Source organism: Caretta caretta, chromosome 1 (genome assembly GCF_965140235.1).
Source record: "Caretta caretta isolate rCarCar2 chromosome 1, rCarCar1.hap1, whole genome shotgun sequence".
Taxonomy (NCBI): domain Eukaryota; kingdom Metazoa; phylum Chordata; order Testudines; family Cheloniidae; genus Caretta; species Caretta caretta.
The window spans coordinates 353,752,033-353,774,180 of record NC_134206.1 but is presented as its reverse complement, the minus strand read 5'-3'; the positions used below and the strand labels follow the sequence as shown (position 1 = coordinate 353,774,180).

The 22,148-nt window shown below is 55.1% G+C and overlaps 1 protein-coding gene across 1 annotated transcript; it reads right to left on the bottom strand.

Moving 5' to 3' along the window:
• Positions 1–10,747: 10,747 nt before the first annotated feature.
• Positions 10,748–21,878, bottom strand: LOC125625335 (rheacalcin-1-like). The gene is made up of 5 exons (XM_048827272.2): positions 21,812–21,878; positions 21,032–21,129; positions 18,059–18,211; positions 15,348–15,468; positions 10,748–11,458 (listed from the first exon to the last, which is right to left on the bottom strand). Exons 1-5 carry the CDS (start codon positions 21,876–21,878, stop codon positions 11,391–11,393), a joined length of 507 nt encoding a protein of 168 aa, XP_048683229.1. The 3' UTR covers positions 10,748–11,390.
• Positions 21,879–22,148: the final 270 nt, after the last annotated feature.

Genomic DNA, 22,148 nt, shown 5'->3' with positions numbered 1-22,148 from the left:
GCTGTTATCCCCATTGTACAGGTGGGGCACTGAGGCACACACAGACTAAAGGCCAGATTTTCAAAGGTATTTAGTCACTGAGTGGGATCTTCAAAAGTGCCTAGAAGGTCAGGTGTTTTGTAAACCCCATTAGATGCCTAGCTGCATCTTTGGGTGCCTAAAATGTTTTGAAACTCTGTCCTTAAGGCACTGGCCTGAGGTCTTACAAGAAGGCCATGCAAGGAGTAAAACTCGGGTCTTTCAGGATTAGCTCCCTACCTATCTCTCTGCTGCCTGCTGTGAAAAGAGGACTCTGATAGCTGGGAGCAAAACCAAGGTGGCCAGTTCTGAGACTCCAGCAAACAATCCCAGGAAGCTGGGATGGAGGTCCTGGCTGACAGCATGAAAAGCAGCACAGAGGTCAGGAAGGATGGAGCAGGTGAGATGAGAGGAGATCACTTAACTCCCAAGGGGTGGCAGGTTCGGCCCCAGGCTGGGTTGTACAGCAATGGCGGCTGAGCATTTTTACATTTCAACTGAAAACTATTGTGTTTGGTCATTTTTTGCTCTGAGCTTGAAGAAAGGAAGGAACGAGAAAGTGTTGTATGAGTATCGGAAGTGTTTAAGCCTCAAATTCTTAGGGTTTTGGTTGTATCCAGGCCAATTCCCAAACAAAGAATAGAAACTGCATCCACAGAGTCCATAAAGTCAATGATTATTGTCCAGATCTGTATTATTCACTAGACATCGTCTGTGCTGAGCACTGTTCAGAATATGCCAGTAAATGCAGTCCCCTAGGGTACGTCTACACTACCAGCTGGATCGGCGGTAGTGATTGATTGGGGATCGATTTATCGCATCTAGTGTAGACGTGATAAATCGATCGCTCTGCCGTCGACTCCTGAACTCCACCGCAGCGCAAGGCGGAAGCGGAGTCGACGGGGGAGTGGTGGCCGTCAACCCCGCGCCGTGAGGACGCCAGGTAAGTCGACCTAAGGTAAGTCGACTTCAGCCACGCTATTCTCTTAGGTCGATTTCTCCCCCGCAGTGTAGACCAGGCCTTAAGTCCATGTGTCTAACCTGTGGAGCCCTGGATAAGACGGCACAAATATTTAAGTATGAAGTGTGTCGTCGTTAAGCACATATTAATATCCATGAGCGGAGGCACTGATGGCAACAGACGTTTTACTGGATTAAGGACTTGAAGATTTGACCCTCCAACTTTCTTTCAAGAGGAAGAGCTGCCCGGAGCTCTTCTGCCTGTTCGTTTCCCTCTCCTGCCTGCCGCAGCCCTCAGATACCACAGGCAGCTTAGCTTTTTTTCTCAACTTTAAAACGTGGCATCTTCTTGGTGTTTGGTTTTAAGTGTTCTGCTGTGAGAACTGCAGCTCAGTCACTGGAGTGTTGTGTTTCGGAGCCTTCGGGAGAGTAACTAGCCTTTAAACAGAAGGGAAAGCATGTTGCCAACTCTCATGGTTTTGTCATGAGTCTCATGATGATGATTGTTTTTCCTTAAAGCCCCAGCTCCTGGTATCAAGTGATATGTGATGATTTCAGCCTTCCTTCTTAAAGAAAAATAAAGTTTCTCGGCCTTGTGGCTGTGGAGAAAGCTTTGAAATGTGACCCCAGGGCACCCAAAAGGCTCAAAAAGCAGAAGGCAAATAGAAAGAACCTTAAATCTGTTGTTTTTTACATGATCTCTGATTTTAAAGCCAATCTCATGATTTTTGGGGACCCTAATTCATGATTTTTGAACATTTTGGGGTTGGCAACACTGTGGAAGTGACCTAAAAGGGTCAGTTTCCCTCCTGTTCAGGGTCCGTTTCTAGTTTTATTTGTAGTGAGATAACACCTCTAGAGCCCCAGGCAGGTGCAGTATAAACTCACGGGGCCTTGCCCTAGTAGGATGTTTCCAAAGTTAAATGATCTAGTCCATGCTTGGTCAACTGCAAAAAAGTGATAGAAAGTCCTCCAGACTTTTCTACAATTGCTCCAATTGTTGTATTCAAGAGTTAGTAACAAAGTAAGAATATACATTAAAATTTTAAACCTAACCAGTGTCCATTAAGTGACTTCTCACAAGATGTGAGAACATGTTAGTATTCGAAGGGAGTGGGTCTAATATTTATTTATTTCTCTTTTTAAATAGGAATTAGATCAGGGGTGGGCAAACTACGGCCCATGGGCCGGATCCAACCCATCAGTGGTTTGGATCTGGCCCACGGGATTGCCAGCCCCGGACCGCTCCTGGAAGCAGCCCGCACTGCGGCCCCTGTGGGGAGGAGGAGACGGAGGGCTCTGCACACTGCCATCGCCTGCAGGCACTGCCCCCCACAGCTCCCATTGGCCAAAAACCGGGAACTGCGGCCAATGGGAGCTTCAGGGGAGGTACCCGCAGGCTACAGCAGCGTGTAAAGCCTTCTCCCCCGCCATCCCCTCAGGGGCCGCAGGGATGTGGTGGCAGTCACTTCTGGAAGCAGAGCGGGGCTAGGGCAGGCAGAGAGCCTGCCTTAGCCCCGTTGCACACTGCTGCCACTCCTGAGCCCCTCCTGCACCGTGCACCCTGAGCCCCTCCTGCACCGTGCACCCCTGCCCTGAGCTCCCAGTTCCCTGCCACACACCTCCTGCACCCCAACCCCTTGCCCTGAGCCCCTTCCTGCACACCACACCCCCTCCCATGCCCCAGCCCTACATTCATGGCCCTGCATGCAATTTCCCCACCCAGATGTGGCCCTCGGGCCAAAAAGTTTGTCCACTCCTGAATTAGATACAGTGCTCCTGTCAGCTAATTTCTAATTTATTATCGGGAGGGGGAAAATAAAAACCCTAGACTTTTCAGGTGCCTAAGTAGCCCCTGCAATCACGGTTAAAGTCCTCCTTCCCCCCCCCGGCCCCCAGCAAAATCTGAAATGGTGCCCCAGCGCTCTAGGCCATTCTTGGATGTCTGAACTCACTGTTTGCCCTGGAAAGAACATCTTCTTTGGGCAACAGGGCCTCCAACAGGGGCAGCAGAGGCCTGGTGCACCCCTGCATACCCCTCCTGGGCAAACTGAATGGCCCACACTTAAATCTGAAAACTAGTGTAGAGGGCCAGATCCTCAGCAGGTGTAAACCCACCATCAGCCCAGAGCACTCGGCTGCTCACACTGACTGGGGAGCAGCCCAGTGCACGTGCTTTAGTGTTTGTAACACAGGCGTGAGCTGAGGGGAAATAACTGGCCATTTTCATCAGGTGTGGCAGGGTTAAACAGCACTTTTTGCATTGGCACACAAGGAAGGATTGAGTTTCTCACGGCTGTTGGGGCGACATACAAATGCTGAAGCTAAGGGAAGCAGAGTTCCTGTTACCGAAGTCAACTACATTTCACTTCCCCATCCCCAGGCGCGAGCTTCTTCTCAGCAATGTTCATGCCTCTGGCCCTTCCTCCTGGCAGGCACGGTTTTCTTAGGAATTACCTGGCATGAGTCAGGCATTTCAGGGTAAATATTCATCCGTCACCTGGGCCTGGAATGCCCCCCTCACTCCGAGCAGGAGAAGCCTGTTCCTCCTCAGCAAGGGGGAAGGTTCTGAGCTCAGGGATTGAACCAAGAGGTCTGATCCTCCTTGTGTCTCTGTCCCCCTGTGGGGCCAGAGCCCCCAGCCCAAGTCAGGAGGGAAGCAGGGCTCTTCAGGGGACATGAGGCGTTTCCCTCACCTTCCCCAGTTGTTTCTCCGCATTAGGGTGGGTCGGCCCCCCCTTAGCTTCATCCTTAGAACCCCCCTAATTCCTTCCCGAGGCTGCACGGGAACAGGCTGAATCTGACTTGTAACACCACTTTATGCCGCAGCCATGTTACTGCAGGGCCGTAGCTTTGTCCCCTGTAATCAGCCATGTGTGACCATCTTTTTTTAACGTCTTTAAAATAACTTCTGCAATACCTCCCCCCCCCCCTTTTAATGTGGATATTCGTGAAATCTATAGAGCACTAAATGGGTCTGGAATACACCCTGGGGGCCCTGGATGGGGCCTGGGACACACTATTGACTGATGCTTGGAGCAGCTAGTCCTGGAGCCCACAAGGGGGAGAGGCAGTTCTTGATTTAGTGAAGCCCAGGATCTGGTCCAAGAGGCGAATATAGCTGCATTCCTCGGTAATAGCAACCCTAATATAATTAAATTTAACATCCTGTGGTGACGGGCAAGAATACCAAAGAAACCCACCACAGCAGCATTTCACTTCAGAAAAGGGAAGTACACAAAAATGGGGAAGTTAGTTAAATGGAAAATAAAAGGACCAGTCCGAAGGGTGAAATGCCTGCAAACTGCATGGAAGCTTTTTTAAAAACACCCTAATAGAGGCTGGAATTAAATGTATACTATTTTGTTTTTAATTTGGGGGTAAGAGGATCAAAAAAGTGGCACCATGGCTAAACAGGGTAAAAGAGGAGGTTCAAGGCAAAAAGGCATCCTTTAAAAACTGGAAGTCAAATCCTACTGAGGGAAAATAGAAAGGAGCAAATATAAAAACATAATTAGGCAGGCCAAAAAAGAAGTTGAAAAGCAATTAGCAAAAGACTCAAACTAACCACGACTTTTTTTAATTATGTCAGAAGCAGGAAGTCTGACAGACCACCCGTGGGGCTGCTGGATGATTGAAGTGCTAATGGACCACTCAAGGAAGACAAGGCTGTTGCGGAGAAGCTAAATGAATTCTTTGCATCCATCTTCACGGCAAAGGATGTGAGGGAGATTCCCACGTCTGAGCCATTCTTTTTAGCTGATCGATTTGAAGAACTGTCCCAAACTGAGGGGCCGAGAGAAGAGGTTTTGAAACAAATTGATAAACTAAACAGCAATAAGTCACCAGAACCAGATGGTATTCCCCGAAGAGTTCTGAAGGAACTTGTTAAGGAAAAGTTAGCACATGTGACTCCATTTTGGTTTGGGGCCCATGATTGTCTAAAAGCAAGCACATCATGCACCAGGAGGCATGTTCCTTAGCTACTGCATTCCTGTGAAAATCCTCCTCCTTGTCTCCAGCCTGCCTTGACTCCCAGTATCTGTTCTTTGTCAGTCCCTAAACTCCCTATCTCCTGGCCTTTGATGTGGGGCCTCCCATCCTGATGATAAAAGTTACTGATGCATGGCTTTAGGACCATGCTGTGTAATTAACATGCTAGTTTAGCAGGAGGAATACACCAAGCAGAGATAGGTGGTAGATAAGAAAAGGGTTTGTTTATTGGCTAAGGTTTCCGATGCACGAGGGCAACATGCTTTGCTAAAAAGTATATAACCTTTGTATAATCTGTATTTGGGGTCCACTCCTGGCTAGCAGGGGGGCACCACGCTCGAGCGTAATAAATTTAGTGTCTTTTGGGAACTCTGCAGTTGTGGACTTTGTTTATGTGCCTCAGGACATGCACAGTTCGAATCTAGGCTAACAGGTATAATTCGCAGCATTTGTGTGTCCTACCAGGTATAATTTGTAACAAACTCAAATGTGAAATTACAGAACTACTAACTGTGGTATGAAACTTATCATTTAAATCAGCCTCTGCACCAGATGACTGGGAGATAGCTAAAGAGACACCAATTGATTAAAATTGATTGCCAGGATCACCTCTGGAATGACAGGCCGGTAAGCCTAACTTCATTATCGGGCAAATTGGTTGAAACTCTAGTAAAGAACACAATTAGCAGACACAGATGGGCCCAATATGTTGGGGAAGAATCAACCCAGCTTTTGTAAAGGGAAATCATGCCTCACCAATCTATTACAGGGGTCAAAAATACATGCACACAAGGGTGCTTCAGTGGATATAGTGTACCTGGATTTTCAGCAAGCCTTTGACAAGGTCCCTCACCAAAGGCTCTTAAGCAAAGTAAGCGCTCATGGGATAAGAGGGAAGGTCCTCTCCTGGATCAGTAACTGGTCAAAAGGAAACAAATGGTTAGTTTTCAAAATGGAGAGAGCTAAATAGCAGTGTCCTCCAAGGGTCTGTAGCAGGGACCAGTGCTTTTTCAACATACTCAAAATGATGTGGAAAAGGGGGGTGAAGAGTGAGATGGCGAACTTTGCGGAGAATAGGGTTGTAAGCATGCTCCGAAGGAGCTCTCTCCTGGCAGCTAAAGCCAAGCTGGGCGAAGACTTCAGAAACAGACACACACCCTCTGCCGAGGTGTTCAGCAGATGGCGCTGAATTACCAAAGCGATCAGATTTGGCTGGTGTTGGGCTACAAACCACTTTTAAGGCCAGCGTGATGAAACGTTTTTATCCTTATTGGATGCATCCAGGGCAGCAGAATGATAGTTAGCCTGGATAGGGGGGTTCACCTTAGAAACTGAAGCTGGCTTGCGAAGCCAAATCCTAGTGAAGAGGAGAGGGGTGGGGATAGGTGTTCCCACCGTGGGGTGTGGACTCTGCATACAGAGCCCTAGACAGCATTTGATTCCCCTTCTCCTGTGTGTAAAGACAGAGTAGGTTGGACCCAGCTGAGAGTTCTTGTTTCTGTTCAGGGATTGCTAGAGATGAATGAGGGGAACATCTGCTGAACAAATGGCCCTTTAACACATCGCTCCCCTCTCCCTCCGGGGCCCCCACACGCAGTTGGCCGCCTTGGCTAGTGAAGTGGGGAAGTCCACCTCCGTTGGTTGCTAGGTGTCAATGTCTTGGTGACTGGATTTGCCGTTGTCTTCTCAGATGCTCCATTGATATGGGGACTAAGGCCCAGACAGCCAGGTGCTACCTACACCTGTGGGTATGAGCCTGCCTGGAGAGAAAACAATCCCCTTTCCACCCACGGGGGAACGATGCAGCATGTCGGGGAAACTGAGGCACAAATGGGACTCATAAAAATATTACAAAACCCATTGCCGCGTCAGCACAGCTATGTTCAGATTGTTTGAAAAGATTCAACAGCTTGAAAAAGATATTAAAGCTCCACCGTCCCGCCACCTGCAGCTGAGAAATGTTTCATCTTCACCAGCTCAGAAAGGCAAAGCTAAGCAGAAAACCGCCAGAAAAACGCGGCGTCACACGAGGGTCTGCTTGCCACCTTCCCTAGCGTTAGTTTAAATTGTTATGTCAAGGGGAAAAGCACGGTCATGAGGCGGGGGAAGGCAGACGTGGGAATTAAATCAAGTCCAAAGGATGAGACAGGATCTGGAGTTGTGGCCCCCACGTGCCCGCTCATAAAAGAAACGCCACTGAAATCCTTTACCAGGGTGTAAGACGGCAGCACCTCCTCAAGCCCCTCCCCGGCGTCAGGCCCAGGGCACAACCCATACCTGACTCTGTGTCCCCTTTGTTTGGGCACAAAAGGAAGATCACTTCTGGGCATAGTTATTCCTGTCCATGTACGAGAGTGCTTGTGATAAAACTGCTCCTCCACCCGCAAAGTACAACCGAAGCCATTCTCCAGCCTCCCTGCAGGGACGGCATTTCGGGGGCAGCCAGCCGAGAGCCAGGCTCCCCTCTGGACACAGTTTCTTAGCTCCTGTTTCAGGGCCCCACACTCCCACCCAGGCAGTGGAGTTACCCAAGTCGCTCCTCTCCCATGACTCTGCTACCATAGCTCTCAAGCCAGGTCCCCTGCTCCCCCGAGAGGGGTCCCTGTGGGGTTCCACTCCCCAGCCCTCCCTGCCTGTGAGCCCTGCCCAGAGATTCCCCCCCCCCTCCAGCATCTCTTGTTCCCAAGCTCGGCTTCCCCGGACAAGGCTGGGTCTTTGCCCAGAGGCCTCTGCACAAGCTCTCCTGGAGCTTGGCAGGACTCCCCTGGCTGTGGCCAGCTTCCACCAGCTCCGGCTCTTGTCACCGTTAGCTCTGTCCTGGAGCTCTGTCCCCGAACCCTTCCCAGCTCTCCACTGCTCCTGTCTCCAGCAGCTCTCCCCTGCTGCTTGCTCTCTCCATACTTCTATGGTGCTGGGCAGGTAAATGCTGAAGAGTGTAAAAAAATGGGTGGATTTCGTCACACATGGTGGACCTGTCCAAAGATTAGGACTTTACTGCCAGGTAATCCCCTGGGGGGAGGGTGCTGAATTTCCCCAAATATTCTGCACTGTATAAAAGCCACCAGAAGCCAATTAACCCGCTGCTAGAGAAGTCAAGGTGGTGGAAGAAAGGGGCTTCCTCTGTATCTAATGCCTAGTTCCTAAACATATGAGCAATCCTAGCATTCGACAAGCTGCCCCATCCGGACAGAGTTCTACAGGGAAAAGGAAAATGATTCTTACCCAACAGCCTGGTGGAATTTGCTGGCCAGACTCATCCCCCCACCAAGCCTGAGGACTTGTACCAAGGGTGGGTGAAAGCGCGACATTGCTCCCTGGCTTGCTGCCCACTGGCCTCACTTCGCAGAGGCTGAAGACAAGTTTCTGTCGTGGACCGTGCAGGTGACCAGCCTGTTCTTGGGGGGACTGGCCAGTTAGTGCTGGGAGAATGTTTCTCTAATGGTTTATTGGAACTGCGAATAAATAAAAATAATTGAAAAAAAAAGACAAGACAGCATCATCCAGAGCCTGGGGAGGACTCAGGAGCAGGACCCAGCTCAGCTGCGGGACCAGCAGAGGGGCAGAGGCCACAACAGATCAGCGGGCTGCGAGATCCCAAGGACAGTGAAATCCCAGAGGGAGGCAGGGACAATAATGCCTGGCGTATACACAGCCCCAGATGCTGCCAGCCCGGTACAGCAGGTTACCGAGGTGAGGTCAGACCCTGACGGGGGCTCACGAGGCGCTGGTCCAGGCTGGCAGGTTCTGGGTGCTCAGGTGACTCTTGCTCGGACCGATGTAGCAGACCCAGATACAATTTGGCCCCCAGTTAGGGAAATCCCCGTTACCGATACCCAGAGCATGGATCTATCTGAAGTGGAAGGAAGGGGAGGATTTCAGGGGGCACAAACACCCACCCATGGAGAGGATGCATGAGGATGATTTGGACACGTTAAAAACGACTGGAAAAATGTTGTGGGGGGAGCTGGAGAGACACGAGCAGCCACCGTGATGCCACCACCACTGAGGGTGGCTACGGATATCGTGGGACCCCTCAGCAGAACGACCTGGGCAGGACAGACAGCCAGACCCCACTGCCTGCCCACCCCTGGGAGTGGCTGTCTCTCCTGGGGCTGGCAGCCCGAGTGGCTGGTACCCTTTTGACAGCATTCTGCAGGGTGGGCTTCCCCAGGGAGCCCTCACACACCAAGGAGCCCCTTCCCCAGGGCTTGTGGGAGAACCAGGGTACCTGTGAGAGGATTCAGAGTCGCCTCAGACAGGTGCGCCTGAGCAGGAATATCTACTATGCCTTAAATCCACACCCTGTCTTCATCCACATTAGCTTTCACAGCCTGGTCTGCACTACAAAGTGATACTGATGGAAACTGCCTTGTATCAGCCTAGTGTCTACACTTACATTGATCTCCCACCAGCGCCAGTGCCCCATTACGCCGACATGACACCCCCTCCACCAGCCGTGCTGAGCCCCGGTCGATGTGCGGAGTGTGGACGAGCCCAAATCTCCTTCCACACTAGATACGAGGAGCGAGTGTGACAAACCGGGGGGGACCCTGATAACGTGACATGAACTGCGCTGTGTGGAACGGGCTGGTTCTGAACTATTCAAACTATTGTTTGTGGTGGGAAACAGGAGCCAGTGGATGCAGTCAGGCCCTTGGGTGAGGCTGAGGATCTGAGCAGCTGCGCTCTGGGAGAACTGGAGAGGTCAGCTGGGTGCCAGGGCAGCCAGAGAGGAAGAGGCTGAAGGATGAGGAGGGAGCGGGGCAAGCGAGGGAAAGACGCGGCAAGATGCCCCCCCACCCTGGAGCACCACTTTGTGGAGCAGGGGCACAATAGCAAACCAGTGGCCTCAGGCTTGAGGCTCTCACACAGAGCCCTGCCCGGCCCTGAAAACCACGGGGTCAGAGGAGCATCTCTTGTCACTCCTGCAGGTGCCAAAAGCCAGGGACTCACAATCAGTTCACAAGAGTTGGCAACACTGTTGATAAGGAATCTTCCAACTATTGTTAGTTCCTCAAAACAAAAGCCTCCCGTTATTTACTTATGGATAACATTTTACAAGTTTACAAAATTGCTCCAGACTCATTGTAACGCCCCAACCAGCCCCCTTGCTTGCCTGTGACCCCTTCTTTGGGCTGCAACGTCAACACAACTCAAGGCCTCTTCCTCTGACCCCCAGAAGTTTCTGCCTGTGCGCCGCAGGGTCAGCTTGTGCTTTTGCAGCAGGGCTCGTTTACAGGGCGCGGGGGGACGCCAGCCAGGGCCACGGCCTGGAATCTGGTCGGGCACATGGTGCCCAGTGAGGCTGGTGCCAAACCCACCAGCCTGAGACATGTGACTACCAACGACTGTGATATCAGAGAAGGGAAGGGCTGTTCTCCAGGTCACACAGGAGAGCAGGGAAGGGAACACAGGAGTCCTGGCTCAGTCAGTCATCCCTGCTCTGTAAGATGTGTGTGGTGCATTGAAGGCAGGCTAGACAGGCCCCTCCCCGGAGAGCGCTGAGATGAGGCCAGGAGGGCTGAGTGCCCAGGGAGGGGCAGAGGGGGTGGGATGGAGGGGCCGTGACTCAGGGGCTAATGCACGCAGAGGAGGATGCCAGTGTCCTGCGCTGTAGCGAAAAGGCCAGGGCCATGCTCCCTCCTGTTCATCCCCTGTCCGCCCCCGGGGGCTGGCTCTGGGGTGCTCAGGAGGGAGGCGGGGGCACATGGAACTGTCCATTCCAGAGACCAGGAGACGCACACAGGACTGAATGCTGAAGGGAACGTTTATTCTTGCTTCGCTGTGTTGAAGAGGTGGAGACGAGAGAGCCAGCGGGACAGCCATGGTTCAGTTACTTCGGGGGGGACGGCACCCGGCTCTGAGTGCTCGGGCTAGCCTAGCACAGGTCTGAGCATCCCCACTGCAAAGCTCGACCGTGTGCTCCTTGTTCCTGCCCTCGTGTGCCTTGGGGCATGTCCCAGGGGGTTCATTCCCAGCCATTTGTGTCAGTCAGGGGGAGCTGTGGGAAGGGCACTGCGGGACGGTCAGCACCCGGCCTGCGCCTTCACTGCAAAGGGGGCGGGTGGGAGCCCAAGCTGAGGCACCACTTGGGCTTCACCCCGCCGTCGCAGCCCTGCGAGCCAGCAGGGGTTCAGAGTGCAATGCAGGACATGCGGGAGGGCTCGGGGTGTGGGTGGTAGCAGGGTTTGGGCAAAGACAAGAGGGGGAGCCCAGGGTAAAACTACCCAGTCGACGCCCTCCTCCCCCAAGAAGGGGGCAGAGCAGAGCGGGAGTGACACAGAGTAACACAGCGATGATTTGCCGAAGGGACTTTGCAGCCAGGGACACGGGATCTGGTGTCCCCGGGGAGATGGAGGGACCCAATTCACTCACAGCCCAGGTGCTGGGAGCCCCCAGGTGCAGGCGAGCTGCCTCCCCTAAGGCCTGTACTTGCAGACAAATGTGTTTCTATTTTTACAGAATTCGCTGACCCAGGTCATGAAACCTAGAAAGAAAAACAGAAATGACCCGTGGGGTGGGGCAGGCTGGGCTGTTCCTGCTTGTACAGTGACCCCAATCCTGCCCATTCCGTGCCCCTCAGAGAAGATCCCAGCTGCTGTGCATGGCCTGAGGAAGAGGAAGGTGGGATGGAGCCCTGAGCACCCCAGATTGGGGCAGCCCCATCCCACAAAGAGATGCCGAGGCTCAGCGTGAAAGGGGAGACGCCTGGTCCATGTGCTACTCCTCCTACCTCCCCCACCCCACGTGCCCCCCACCCCAGCAAAGGGCAGAGGAGAGAGCGAGAGCCCTGCCCCGGGACTGGGGGCACCAACTCAGGAACCGGGCTGCTGCCTCCTCCCTGCTGAGCGAGCTGCCCCACAGCCAGGCCCCCTCCCTGCCCTGCCCGCCTGGGTCTGGCTACACCCATGGGAACATCTGTCCCAGGCCGGGCTCAGCTGCCATGCAGAGGGGATGTGTCCCTGCCCAGGAGTCAGTGTTCCCGGCTGCTGTGCGCAGAGCAGCACGTTCCCCCCTCAGACACCGTGACCCCTCTGCTCTGGGGGTGTCTGTGCCCTGCCCCGGCTGTCACGGAGTGTGGGGGAGTCCGGGCCCTGCACCCCTCTTCCTGGGATTCACTGAGACTCTCAGCCAGCCAGTAAAACAGAAGGTTTATTGGACAACAGGAACACAGTCCAAAACAGAGCTTGTGGGTACCCCCAGGACCCCTCAATCAAGTCCTTCTGCGGGGCAGGGAGCTTAGACCCCAGCCCTGGGGTTCCCTGCATTCGACCACCTAGCCCAAAACTGAAACCAAAACCCCCGTGACGAAGTGGGACTGTTCTTAATGTTTCCTCTGAATATTGTGGGGGTGCCTCAGTTTCCCCTATGCAGTTCTTAAGTATCTAGGTGGTGGGATAAGGGTGTATGATTGTGACGATGTGACGCAGCAGGGAGGGGAGAGTGTTGACCTGGGAATGTGGCAGGGGAGTTTCACTAGGGATGGGAGACCTGAGAGCCTGTCACCTGAGCCAGGAGGGGGAGGGGGAGGTAACACCTCTGCCCGGGAATGTGAACAGAGGCTGCAGGAGGGGGCCTGCTGGGGGGGGGGTTGGTTTCAGTTTGGTGCTGGGTGGAGGAACGCAGGGAACCCCAGGGCTGGGGTCTAAGCTCCCTGCTCCCCCAGAAGGACTTGACTGAGGGGTCCTGGTTGTACCCACAAGCTCTGTTGTGGACTGTGTTCCTGTTGTCCAATAAACCTTCTGTTTTACTGGCTGGCTGAGAGTCACCGCGAATCCCAGGAAGAGGGGTGCAGGGCCTGGACTCCCCCACACTCTGTGACAATGATTGTTGCAGAGCCCTAGAGGGCGGGGGTGTGCAGGAGTCTGGACACAGAGAATGGCCAACACCCTGTTTCCTGGCCACTGATGGCCTGGGCCCTTCCCCCCCTGCAAGGTGAGAGCTAAAGGGTTGGAGAACAAAGGGATCCGGTGACCTCCTGGCCCGGGAAAGGGACAAAGCCCAGAGGAGGGGGGGCTGGAGGGAGTTTCAGTTTGGGGCTGGCTGGGACATGGAGTGAAGTGCAGACGTGGTTGTCTGGCTCACTGCCCCCCAAAATGGACCCAGCTGAGGGGTCCTGTTCTCTGCACCTACGAGCTCTGTGTTAGACCGTGTCCCTGTTGTCTAATAAACCTTCTGTTTTACTGGCTGGCTGAGAGTCCCGTCTGACTGCAGAGTTGGGGGGCAGGACCCTCTGGCTTCCCCAGGACCCCGCCTGGGCAGACTCACTGTGGGAAGCGCACGGAGGGGCAGAGGAGGGTGAATGCTCCGAGGTCAGACCCAGGAAGGTGGAAGCTGTGTGAGCTGTGTGTCCTGAAGACAGGCTGCTCACAGAGAGGAGACTCCACCCAAGTCCCGACTGGCTTCGTAGGGAGCAGTTCCAGAGCATTGTCCGGGGGTCTCCGTGGCACCCCCTTCCCCCGTCTCACTCTTCCTCCTCCCGCTCCTCCTCCAGCCTTTGTCCAGATTCCCAGGCAAAGGTGTCACCTGGGTCCAACCCCCTCCTGGCTCAGGTGACAGGCTCAGGTCTCCTCACCCCAGTGGAGTCACCCCCTGCTCTCCCATCCCCCGTGCAGACAGTCCCAGCAGAACTAGACGCCATCCCCGGGTCAGTCCACCCCGCTCACTGCTGCCCCACAGTCGTATTCCTGCTGAGTCAGGCCAGAGAGCGCCTAGGGGAGGACAGAGTAGCAGCCTAGGGGAGGACAGGTTTCAGAATAGCAGCCGTGTTAGTCTATATCCGCAAAAAGAACAGGAGGACTTGTGGCACCTTAGAGACCAACCAATTTATTTGAGCATAAGCTTCCGTGGGCTACAGCTCACTTCATCGGATGCATCCAGTGGAAAATACAGTGGGGAGATTTATATACACAGAGAACATGAAACAATGGGTGTTACCATTTCCCCATGCTTATCCCCCCCACCCCCCTCTCGCTGTTCCTCAGACATTCTTGTCAACTGCTGGAAATGGCCCACCTTGATTATCACTACAAAAGTTTCTCCCCCCCCACCCCACCCCCCCCCTCCTGCTGGTAATAGCTCACCTTACCTGATCGCTCTCCTTACAGTGTGTATGGTAACACCCCTTGTTTCATATTCTCTGGGTATATAAATCTCCCCACTGTATTTTCCACTGCATGCAGCCGATGAGGTGAGCTGTAGCTCACAAAAGCTTACGCTCAAATAAATGTGTTAGTCTCTAAGGTGCCACAAGTCCTCCTTTTTTTAGGGGAGGACAGTCCTGGGGCTGGGCTGGGTGGGCTCAGCCCCTCAGCAGCACCCCAGGCCCAGCAGGGAGCTCCGCGGGGGGAACAGGCCATTCTCAGGGCCCTGTTCCCTTGGGTGTGGGTTTCTGCTGCTGTTTGACTCTATAAGAACAGAAGAGCGGCCAGACTGGGTCAGATCAAAGGCCCATCTAACCCAGTCTCCTGTCTGCCGACAGTGGCCAGTGCCGGGTGCCCCAGGGGGAATGAATAGAGCAGGGAACGAAGTGATCCGTCCCCTGTCGCCCATTCCCAATCCCCGTCCAGTGACGGCATCCCTGGCTGCGCCCATCTGCCAGCACCAGGTCTGACGGGCAGCAGGCCTCCTGGAACTGCTACTTGTGCACAAGCTGCAGAGCAAGGCCTCTCAGGTCCTGGTCTGGGGATGTGGCCTGGGGGCACTGAGCTCTGGGATACACCCAGACACATTGTGCCCCCTTGATCGGCCAGGGCTCCCATGCCACACGCCCCATGATTCGTTCAGCTTCACCAGGCAGCTGGGCCAACCGCTCTCCCGGTTCAGATCGCTCATGGGTTCTGAACTCCGACGGCGGGCTCGGGTCATGGCCGCTCACCAGCGTCACACACCCGGTCTCTGCTCCCTGGCTGGGTGACGGAGACGTTAAGCAAGCGACTGGGACGAGCCCCTTGTGAGTTTCATGGGAGCCCTCATTCATGCTCAATTCCTGACCACGCTGAGACTTCGGGGCATTTTCCTGAGCAGCCTGAGTCTGTGTCAATGCATGAGTGACCTGCCCCCTCCCCGGGCGCGACGCAGCCCCCCAGGAGCAACACCCCCCCAGGAGCGACACAGCGAGCACTCGGGAGCAACACCACCACCCCCCACCATCCCCCAGGAGCACCACTTGGTGGAGTAGGGACACAATAGCTGCTCCTGGCCATTGCCCTAAACACACCAGCAGAGTCCCTCAGCAGGGGCCAGAGCCTGTGTACGTGCCACACCCACACACTGGGGACTGGGACCAGCACCCAGTCAGCATCTCAGAGGCCGTGTGGCCAGACAGCTACCTGGGCTCCCTCACTGACACACCTGGCTCTGAGCCTCTTCCTTACCTGTGCCTTCCTCCAGTGCCAGACAGCGCTCCGCCTTCAGGGAAGGGAAAGAGTAGCTTCTGTGGCTATCCCAAGCATCGAAGTCCACTTCTGAGTCATCTGTCCATGACCATCTTCGCCTCTGCAGTCACATGGGTGAGAGGAGACCACAGTGACGCACCTTCTCGATCACAGAACCAGCCGAGCGTCTGGCCAGCAGGGATCTTGAGAGGTTGTCTAGTCCAGTCCCCTGCGCAGAGGCAGGGCCATGTAACCCTAGACCATCCCTGACAGGGGTTTGTCCAGACAGTTCTTAAAACCCTCCAGTGACGGGGAATCCACAACCTCCCTTGAGAACCTGTTCCAGAGCTTCACTGCCCTGGGAGTTAGAAAGTTTCTCCTACTATCAAACCACCCCTGCTGCAGATTAAGCCCTTTGCTTCTTGTCCTACCTTCAGTGGACATGGAGAACAACTGATCACCGTCCTCCTTAGAACAGCCCTTGACATATCTGAAGGCTGTTATCAGGTGCCCCCTGCAGTCTTCTTTTCTCAAGACTGAATTTGCCCAGGTTTTTAACCTTTCCTCACAGGTCAGGATTTCTAAACCTTTGATCAGTTTTGTTGCTCTCTTCTGGACTCTCTCCAATTTGTCCACATCTTGCCCAAAATGCGGCACCCAGAACTGGACACTATACTCCAGCTGAGGTCTCACTGGTGCTGAGCAGAACGGGGCAATTAGCTCCCATGTCTGACATACGACACTCCTGTTAACACACCCCAGAATGATATTAGCCTTTTTCACAGCTACTTCACATTGTTGGTTCAGATTCCATTTGTGATCCACTGGAACCCCCAGATCCTTTTCAGAAGTACTGCTGCCTAGCTGGTTATTCCCCAGTTCATAGTTGTGCATTAGATTTTTCCTTCCTAAGTGAAATACTTCGCACTTATCTTTATTGACTTTCATCTTGTTGATTTCAGACCAATTCTCCAAATTGGCAAAGTCATTTTGAATTTTAATCCTGTCCTCCAAAGAGCTTGCAACCCCGCCCAGCTTGGTGTCATCTACAAATATTATAAGTGTAAGCAGGGCTGAATGAGCTTTCCCCTGACATCTAGTGACAAGCTGGGGAAGAGGACTTCAGGAGCTGATCTTGTTTGCATGGACACCCACTCTGCCTAGGTGCTCAGCAGGATGGGACTGCTTGCCCAAATGGTCACTTGGGGCTGGTGTTGGATCCCCAGTCTCTTTGTTATTGGGGCAGGAGTAATAAAGTGTTGTTATCCTCGTTGTGTGAATCAAGGGCAGCAGAACTGTACTTGGCAAACCCTGATTGAGGGACTCACCCACAACTATATGGCACTCGCTAGCCAGGGGACAGGGGTGCCAAAGCTCAATGAGTTCTGAGGAAGGATGGGGAGGGGAAAGATACTTGTATCACGAAGAGTGTGGGTGTCTCTCTCTCTCCTGCCTAATAGTCCTAGATGCTGTTTGGTTTTTTCCCCTCTCTCTCTGCTATGTAATAACAAAGCTGATTAAGACTCAAGTGAAAGTTGTGTTACACACCAGTGAGATTAATTCACTACTACCTAAGGCTAAGTATCGGACCTGTTTTATGCTAGTGTCTTTAATGCAAGAGAATGCCTGGTGTGCATTAGCAGGGAGGCCTCCCCCACTAACAGCTGAAATTACTGAGAGCTGGGTTAGGTGGTGGGACTTGGAGACATCCTGGTAGAGAGAAGTGGGTGGCTGGCAAAGTGAGCAAGGTGCAACATAGACACTCAAGCCCAGGGTTCCCTAACGCAGGTCAGCTGACTCCAGTCCCACTAACCCTAGGTTCACAGTGCTCAGTAGACATAACCTAGGTGCTTACAAATTGAGGGTTTAATTATTTGTTCCAGCAGCTTCCTAGGTATTGAAGTTATGCTGACTAGTCTCTAATTCCCCAGGTCCTCTGTTCCCCTTTCTAAAGACAGGTGCTATGTTTGTTTTTCTACAGGTCTCTGAGATCTCACCCATGTTCCACGAGTTCCTGGAGATAAATCTTAATGGTTCCGAGATTGCTTCAGCTAGTTCCTTAAGTACCCTAGGGTGAATTTCACCATGCCCTGCTGACCTGAATACATCTAATTTATCTAAATATTTTCTAATCTGTTCATGCTCTGTTCTGGCTCGTGTTCTTTCCCCTTATTGTTTATATTAATTGTGGTAAGCAGCTGTTCAAAATTAACCTTTTTAAAGAAGACTGAAGCAAAAGAGGCATGAAACACCTCAGCCCTCTTGGTTGTTAGCTCTCCTTCCCTGCTATGTAATGGACCTACAACTTCCTTTGTCTTGCTCTTGCTCCTAATGTATTTATAGACCCTCTTCTTACTGCCTTTTCTGTCCCTTGCAAGGTGTAACTCATTTTAACCTAAACTCTCTGATTTTGTCCCTACATGCTTGTGCTATTCTTTTGTATTCATCTTTAGCTATTTGTCCATGTTCCCACTTTTTGTAGGATTCCTTTGTGAGTGGAAACTAAGATTAGTTAGAGAAGAGCCAGGGCCAGGCATGGCAGGGCCATGGGAAGTGGTCAAGGCAGAGGCTGGCAGAGGGTCACGGGCACCAGAGACTCCGATAGAGCCGACATTTACTAACTGTGATAACTACCCTGCTAACCGCACAGCAAGGAAACAATCCGCAGAGATACAGGGGAGTCACTGCCAGGGCAGGCACCAGGCACTCACCCTGCCGTAGGTAGAGAGTCCGATCCAGACATTGTCACCGTCATCGTCGTCATGGTGCTGAGAGCGGGCAATGAAACCAGCGACTGCTTTGTGCTCCTCCTCGCTGTGAATGGAGGCGAGATGGGCCCCGCTGACATAGATCTGACACCAAGCCTGTGACAAGGACGAGGCCAGTGCCCTCCATTGCTCCCACTGCTGATGGCAGCTGGAGAGCGCCTGGCAGGAACCTGTGGCCCTGCTTCCCCCGGGCAGCACCCCGAGCAGAAGGGCTGTGAGGGGAGAGAGCGCCCAGTGCCTCTCCCCAGCCCCTAGCCATCGCCTGCTCCTGTGCACATCCCTCCTTGCACCCCACGCTGCAGAAATACCCCAGAGCCAAACCCCTCCTGACCCCAGCTGCCCAGATGCTGAGCACCACGCCCTGCCCTCAGAGGGGGCCTGCTGTAGTAATTCAGGTGGAATATATGGGATAAAGGTTTTCACATGACCCAGTCACTGTCCAACATGAATCAGTGCTACACATGGTCCGGGGATCTGTCCCCAGAGACCTCCGCCTGCTTGGCACCGTGGAAAATGCTCTGTGCGACCCATGCCCTGGGCTGGGAACGTACTGACTGAAAACCACAGAAGGAAAAGAATCCCACCGAGACACGGGTGCTGACTTCTATTTTTCCCGGTCGCGGCTCAGCCCCGGCTGTGCCACAAGGCCCCGCCCCCTCTCCACCCCCTCCCCCAAGGCCCCGCCCTCCCTCCCCCTCTTCCCACCCCCGCTCCGCCCCCTCTCCCCAGCCTCCCTGCCTGCCCGCTGCTCGCTGCTTTCTGCTCTCCAGCCTCCCCCGAGCGCTTCCAGCCATCCGCCAAACAGCTGATCAGTGCCCCTGCCCAACGGCTGTGGTAGGGTGGCCAGGCGTCCGGTTTTCAACGGGAACGCCCGGTCGAAGAGGGACCCTGGCGTGTGCTGACCAGGTCATTAAAAGTCCGGTCAGTGGTGCACCGGGGCTAAGGCAGGCTCCCTGCATGCCCTGGCTCTGTGCGGCTCCTGGAAGCAGCCGGCATGTCCCTGCATCCCTAAGCGCAGGGGCAGCCAGGGAGGCTCCTCGTGCTGTCCCCATCCCGAGCACCGCCCCCACAGCTCCCATTGGCCCAGAACCACAGCCAATGGGAGCTGTGGGGCTGGCACTGCAGGCGAGGGCAGCGTACGGAGCCTCCCTGGCCACCCCTGCGCCTAGGAGCCAGAGGACATGTTGCTGCTTCTGGGAGCCGCCTGAGGTAAACTCCGCCCACAGCCCACACCCTGAACCCCCTCCCACACCCCAACCCCCTGCCCCAGGTTGGAACCTCCTCCCGCACCCAAACTCCCTCCCAGAGTCCACACCCTGCACCCCTCCCGCACCCCAACCCTCTGCCCCAGCCCTGAACCCCCTCCAACATCTCAAACCCCTCATCCCCGGCCCCACCAGAGCCCGCACCCCCAGCCTATGGCCCTCACACCATAGATCAGAGACACAGAGCACCCAGCCCCCCCATTACCCCCCCACCACAGAGCAGAGACATAGAGCACCCAGTCCCCCATCGCCCCCCACTGCCCCACACACACACCACAGAGCAGAGACACAGAGCACCCAGCCCCCATCACCCCCCCAGACCACAGAGCAAGGACACAGAGCACCCAGCTGCCCATCAACCCCGACTGCCCCCCCACACCACAAAGCACCCTGCACAGCCGTTATGGCCAGGCTGAAGTCACCAGGCAGAGCCCAGCGTGACTCTCAGCTGCCAGGCTGTGTCTGCGTCTGGCAAGTAGAAAGCCATCACGTCACCAGAGCTGCAAGCACATTTGGTCTGGAAACCGGCCAGAGACAATACCCGTGGGGCCCAGAAAAGCCCCTTCTAGACCCTTTCTGGAGTATAAACACCCGCAGAGCTGCTGCTTAGCTCCATTCCTGTCCGAGCTTCCCCAGCCCGGGTCAGTTTGCCTTTCTCTCTGACACTAGCCCAGTGACAGCGGTATGCTCTGCAGACTCTATCTCCCCGCCACGGGGAAGGCGGCTGCCTTTCAAACACCTCCTGGGGAACGACTCCCTGGCCACCTGCCCCGAAACCAGCCAGCAATGGGGATCGAACCGGAGACCTTAGCACAGCCCTGCCGACGGAGCTGAGGGAGCTGCTCTGGTAACACCGAGTAAGGAGCAGGCCCGTCCTGAGCCGCCTGCTAGAGGGAGACATGACCCCACCCGGGCCCAGGTCATCCTGGGTATCCCTGTTAGACACAGCGTATGCCAAGCGTGTGGTGGCCAGAGGAAAGCAGGGGCTACGTTCCCCAGCAGCCCCCTTCCCACGAGTGATGGGGAAAGCAGCCATGGCCTGGGGATCCAGGAGCTGCAGGGAAGCTGGATTCAAAGCAGAGCGCCCAGGAGTCGTGGACAGAGCCACGTGTGGGACCGGCTGTGACTGTTGGACACTGCAGCCAGGGGCAGGGATGTGTGGGGCATATGGGGAAGCAGCAGCAGCTGGGCAGGGCCCCAGGGAGAGACACTAATTAATCCTGTCCTGGAAACCAGCCTCTTTGCTGGGCTAGAGACTGGACTGGAGCGCCTCCCCCCCCGCTCCCCTCCCCCCGGCACTGGCCTGCAGAGCCCTGACTCGCGACTGGCCTGGCCCAGGGACCAAACAAGAACCGCGGTTGCCCACTTTGAACTGTAAGTGATTAAGCCTCTGTAGCTAGGGGGTATCTGCCACCTTCCCGTTCCTGCCAGCCCCAGGACCTGCCCTGTCCTGGGCCTGTGTCGGGCCCCACCGGGGATCCCGCTACAGGCCTGGAGCTGACATGCCTTCAGTGCTAGCCTCTGAGTCGTGGCACACCGGGCACAGGACTGGAGCCCCAGGGCGTGGTGTGCTCTAGCACTGAGCAGCCCTAAGACCTAGGGCCCTAACGCTGAGCCCTCCTGCACCCCAGCTGGGTCCCCAGACCCTCACCTCAGCCCTTCTCCAGGTTGCCTCCTTGGGGAAGTATCCATAGCAGTCGTCTTGGAAGTGCAGCCAGCCCCTGGGACAGGATGGAGCTCGTGCCCCTGCTGAGAGAGGGGCCCGGGGGGGGGGCGGGGGAGGGCAGTGGTGCGGACAGGACACCGCGGTTAGAGGCTGTTTCAGAGGCACAGCCGTGGCTTTCCCATAAGCATGAATAACATCGGGAGCCCGTTTGGGGCTGTGTCTGGCGGGCAGGACCCTCCTGGCTCTGGGGCTGCAGGAAGAAGCTGGGTTTGCCCAGACCCCACATCGGCAGAACGGGGCCCGTGGAACCCAGCCCTGAGCAGGGATCCCAGCAGGGCAGGACCTCTGGGTTTGATTGGGGCATGGGCTCCTTTCCCCCTGGCTCACTGGGGCATGGAAGGAGCCAGTGCATTGGTGGGGTGGGGAGCGGGGATTGAGAACCCCTCCCTGCACCTGCCCGAAAGAGCTCCTGGATTCCCAGCTGAGGGGGAGATACAGACCCCAGACCCCAGGGTCCCCCACCCTGCTGCATCCCTTGGACAGAGGCAATCCCAGCGAGGAACGAGCATCTCAGTTCTCACCCAGCTCCAGGGTAGCAGGAGGCAGCGTGTCTCCCAGGGTGGGTGCTGAGCCACTGGCTGGGCTCCTGGTTTATGGACTCAGTGGGGAAGGGGCTCTGGGGGCAGGGCAGTGATGTAAATTCACTTCCCACCACGGCAACCAGCCCCCAGGGCTTGCAGCACCAGGGGCCGGGCAGGGACTCACCTGCCAGCGAGGGGCTAAAGATCAGGCAGCCGAGGAGGCAGAGGCTGAAGTAGGTGACTGGCCCCATCTTCTCGCTTCTCCTGGGGGGAAAACACACCAGGGAGATGGGCCACGAGAGCCCGAGACACCCTGGGAGTGACGCCACCCCACTATGGGGCATTTCCTGGGGGGAGGTGCTTCAGAGCTGGGCTGTTTGCTAAGAGGCCTGGCCGGGCTGGAAGGGTCCTGAGGGATCCCAGCCCCAGGGGAGACCAGGCTCACAGCCCCCCATGGGGCAGGGGAGCTGTGTGGGGCCTGTCTCCCTGGGCTGGTTCCCATGGGCCCAGCGGCCTGTGGC